Genomic DNA, 4,351 nt, shown 5'->3' on the forward strand with positions numbered 1-4,351 from the left:
ACGGACTGCGACGTGTACAACGAGACTGCTGCTGCGAACCCTTTGTGCGCGACGTTCACGTTGTCTACTGGTGAGTACCTGTTCGGATCGCTTGTGGCGGAGTAACAGGTTTTATGCCAATGAGCGACATGGATATATGGGTATAATCGGAGATGGAGCAGGACAAGTTTTTAGTCACCAATACAAAACTCTGTGTACTCCTTTCATAAGTTGTATTCGATACTCTATCCGTCCAAAACAGAGTAAAATACGGTAGTGTCAAGCGATCGAACCGTTTTTCATGCAATTCTTTATTTTCATTAGAAATAGATTACAAATTCTTTTTTACGGAAATATTCTTTGACTTCGTTTAAAAAAGTCAATTCGTATCCTTTTCATTTTTAGAGAGTCTTCTAATGGAAAAGGTACGTTTTAAAAAAAGAAGCAAAAGATTTTCTGAGGATGCAGGCTATCGGTAAATCGCAAAAATTTTGTAGGATGGATGCCAGGATACTTAAGTATTTGTTTATGGAGTTCAGTCGATAATAGAGAAATTTAGTTCTTGGAATGACTTTTCGATGACGGATAGATTACAGATGGATGTTCTCAAACTTCCAATAACATAGGCGAAGATGTGCGTTGTTCCACTGGAATATACATGTATTTTTTTTTACAACAATAACATGAGATAACCCTTTCTGACAATTGTTGTACTATAATCCGGAGAACTAGTTAGCCATTTAAAGTCTAACTGGATCAATTAGCACTATTATAATATTTCTTCGAATTTGGATTAAGCTACTATTTATCGCTCAATTACAATAATACTGCGTTGTATGTGGCTGTGAAGCGTATGAAAAGAAGAAAAAAAGATCCATATATGAAAACTACCGTGCTCTAATTCTTGACGCATCCCGAAGTAGATAGCTTGCGTACTCGTATTTATTGATTACAGCGTTGAGCCGCAACTAGAAACATGTCGTTCGATGTAAAAGTCTCAAATGCTGCAGGTTGAAGTGGAGTACTTGTCATGGCACCATCAACATTCAACTTCATAATCCGCGGGATCTCTGGGTGAGCCAGACCAAATACGTCAGCATAGCATGCCAGATGTGTTCCGCACTGCAACTCACACGAACCTCACGCGGAATGCTACTGTATAACATTGCCGGCTTCTTTTGCTATTCTTTTATAAAAAAAATAACTTTAGAAGTACATGTATAGCAAAAACGGGAAAGGAACCCCGAAGACTTCACAAACGTCATGGCCAGCAACAGTGAAGCTGGCAGATCGGCCCTCGTACACAGTTTAGTATACACTAGACAAAAATGCGAGCAGGTGTTAAATTTGTAGGTCGTTTTTCAACATCGTAGCGGCAGGTCCGCAATATGGTCGATATCTCGCTAGTAGCGGCCCGAAAGTCAGTGCCGCTTGGATCGACAGTTGAAGCAGGGAATAATTCCAGTGGGTAGATACCTGAAGAAGCAAGCGTCGAATTGCCGCTTCTGTATGTAGCCTTTGAGAGATTAGTACCGTGCAAAATGCATCTAAAACGCTTTTGTCACTGATGTCGTAAACTTATCCTTGACCAAAATACTGCACAGTATCTTGCACGCAATGAACTTGTACAACGTTGCTCTGGTGCCGGTAGACCACGGCAGCTAGTGAAAACTTGACACCCGAAGCTGTGCCCAAGATTTGTGTTGTAACAGGCAAAATAAATGTTGAGTACGGCCGCTGTACTCAACATCCAGAGTCGTAAATTCGGCTTGGTGAATCACCATATAATAGAGGCTCGCACTGAGCAACCTCTGTGTACAAACAATGTGCATGTATCAAAGAAGGCACGAGGGGGGAATAACTGTGAAGCTCACCGTTATTCTCGTTAACAGCCGTCAACAGTATTTCCCGCTTCAACTTGTCAGCTCCATTGAAGTTTGGAATAATTCCAGTGGCGCGTGCAAATCCGTCTCGATTGCTGTGTCAGCTTAGATCACTCAAGGAGAGTGTGGGTTTCTGTATTAATAGTTAATAACAGCCAAGCCAATGCACCACTACTATTCCATGCTAGAATGGCATCCGAGAAACTTCCAGAAATAAATAAAAACATGTAAAATAAATTATTAGTAGTGCAACGTAAAAATAAAAACAAAATCTGATTCAAAAAGTAATACAGTATAACCCGAAACAAATCTGGGTGGATGCACTGTGCCGATTATGGTGCCAGCGGCACCATAATCGATTTACAGTGATGCACCCCGTTTTGTATGCTGTTTTATGTAAATACTAGTATTAATTGAATGCGCACCTTGTGCATGTACTTCGAAGTTCATTGCACTAATATTACTAACCAATGTTTTTGATGGATCACCAGCGCTTTATGGCCTATGCACAAGCACATGTAGGAGCCCCCGCAGTGCAGGGGGCTTTCCATTCTGAGCAAACGTCGAGCGAGCGTGAGGTCACGACATGCGCCGATCGTGTACAGTAGCGTGTTTTATGCAAATCTGAGGTGGGGAGGCCCGTGCGTGGTTGAAGTGAAGAAAGATTAACCCCCGGTTATGATTAACTGGTCCCGTTCACTAATCTGTGAGGCAATCCATCTAAGCTGCTGCGGAGCGCAGGGGAGATGCCTTCACTCGCTGTTCGCTCACGCGACTAGAGCTCACTTTTCAATTCGCTTTCGTCGAGCAAGAACAAGCAACTAACGCTCCAAGATGCTCAAGTCGTGGCAGTCCGCGGTGTGCTACACGGCACTGAGCCTGGCCCTCTTCAACAACGGTCTCGCCGCTGCCGATGAATGGGACGCCAAGGTCGACGAGATCATGGCCAACCTTACCGATATTGGCCTCGTGGGTCAGATGACGGAGATCGCCGCCTACGGTCTGCTGAACTCGACGTACCAGCTTGACGAGGAAGCTCTGCGTGGCTTTGCCAAGTACCATGTCGGCTCATACCTGAGTCCCCCAATGTCGATTCTTGGTGAGATCGACGGTAAGTGGGGCTGGACTACCGCTGAGATGCGTGCCTTTGTCGGCCGTATCCAGGAGATCGCCATGGAGGAGAATGGTGGTCACCCGATGATCTACGGCACGGACGCAGCACACGGCAACGCCATGGTCATGGACACTGTGTACTTCGGCCAGCAGATCAACGCCGCCGCCACGTTCAATCCGGATCTGGTCTACGAACAGGGTCGTATCACTGCTCGTGACACTCTGGCATCGGGTATTTCGTGGATCTTTGACCCCGTTCTGGACATCATGCACAACCCATTGTGGCCCCGTGTGTACGAGACGTTCGGAGAGGACCCGCACCTGGCTTCCGTCATGGGTGCCGCTATCACCCGCGGCATCCAGAGTTACCCCGAAGCTGCTGCCTGTATGAAACACTGGATTGCGTACGCCTGGAACCCCACCGGTCACGACAAGGATGGCGTCACAATGTCGGACTTTGACCTGCTCAACACGTACTTCCCGTCGTTCAAGGCTGCAGTGGACGTTGGTCTGCTTACGGGTATGGAGAACTATATCTCCGTGAATGGTGTGCCCATCGTGGAGAACAACAAGCTTCTTACAAAGTTGCTTCGCGATGATCTCAAGTTCGAGGGCTTGATGGTGACCGACTACGCTGAGATCAACCACTTGACTGAGTTCCACCGCACGGCTCGATCCACCGATGAGGCAACCAAGTTCTCTCTGGAGCGCACTTCTATCGATATGAGTATGGTGGCGTCGGACCTTTCCTTCACGAACGGCACTCTCAAGCTGATCGAAGAGAACCCGGCGATTGTCGATCGTCTCAAGGAGTCTGTGCGTCGAATTATCAAGACCAAGCTCAAACTCGGTCTGTACGACAACCCGCTGCCCGGTGCCGAGTACGTCGACATGGTCGGCAATGATGACGATGTCGCTACTGCTCTCGACCTGGCTCGTGAATCGACGGTACTGCTGCAGAATAATGACAGCACTCTTCCAATCCCGAAGACTGCTAAGGTCTTCCTGACTGGTCCTATCGCCCATAACATTGGTCGTCAGTGCGGTGGTTGGACCGTTCAGGCTCAGGGCGTGTCGGGTAACGACATGTTCTCGCACGGAGTGTCGGTCAAGCAGGGCTTCGAGGCGATCGCTGGTAGCGATGCTTTCTCGTACTTCAACGGCTTGAACATTACGGGCAACTACACTGATGTAGATCTTGCTACTGCTAAGGAATATGCTGCTAAGGCGGAGTACACGGTTGCCGTCATTGGTGAGGAGGTCTACGAGGAGAAGACCGGCGACATTAACGATCTGACTTTACCTCTCGGTCAGATTCAGTACGTTAAGGAGCTCGCGTCGACTGGTACTAAGGTCATCGTGGTCCTTTTTGAAGG

The 4,351-nt window shown here is 47.3% G+C and overlaps 1 protein-coding gene across 1 annotated transcript; it reads left to right on the forward strand.

Annotated features, from left to right (window-relative positions):
• Positions 1-2,696: 2,696 nt before the first annotated feature.
• Positions 2,697-4,303, forward strand: PPTG_15937 (hypothetical protein; the record flags this gene model as incomplete). The annotated part of the gene is made up of 2 exons (XM_008912708.1): positions 2,697-4,227; positions 4,290-4,303. 2 exons carry the CDS (start codon positions 2,697-2,699, stop codon positions 4,301-4,303), a joined length of 1,545 nt encoding a protein of 514 aa, XP_008910956.1.
• Between the last annotated feature and the right edge of the window lie 48 nt (positions 4,304-4,351).

Source organism: Phytophthora parasitica, assembly GCF_000247585.1.
Source record: "Phytophthora parasitica INRA-310 unplaced genomic scaffold supercont2.49, whole genome shotgun sequence".
NCBI lineage: Eukaryota > Oomycota > Peronosporomycetes > Peronosporales > Peronosporaceae > Phytophthora > Phytophthora nicotianae.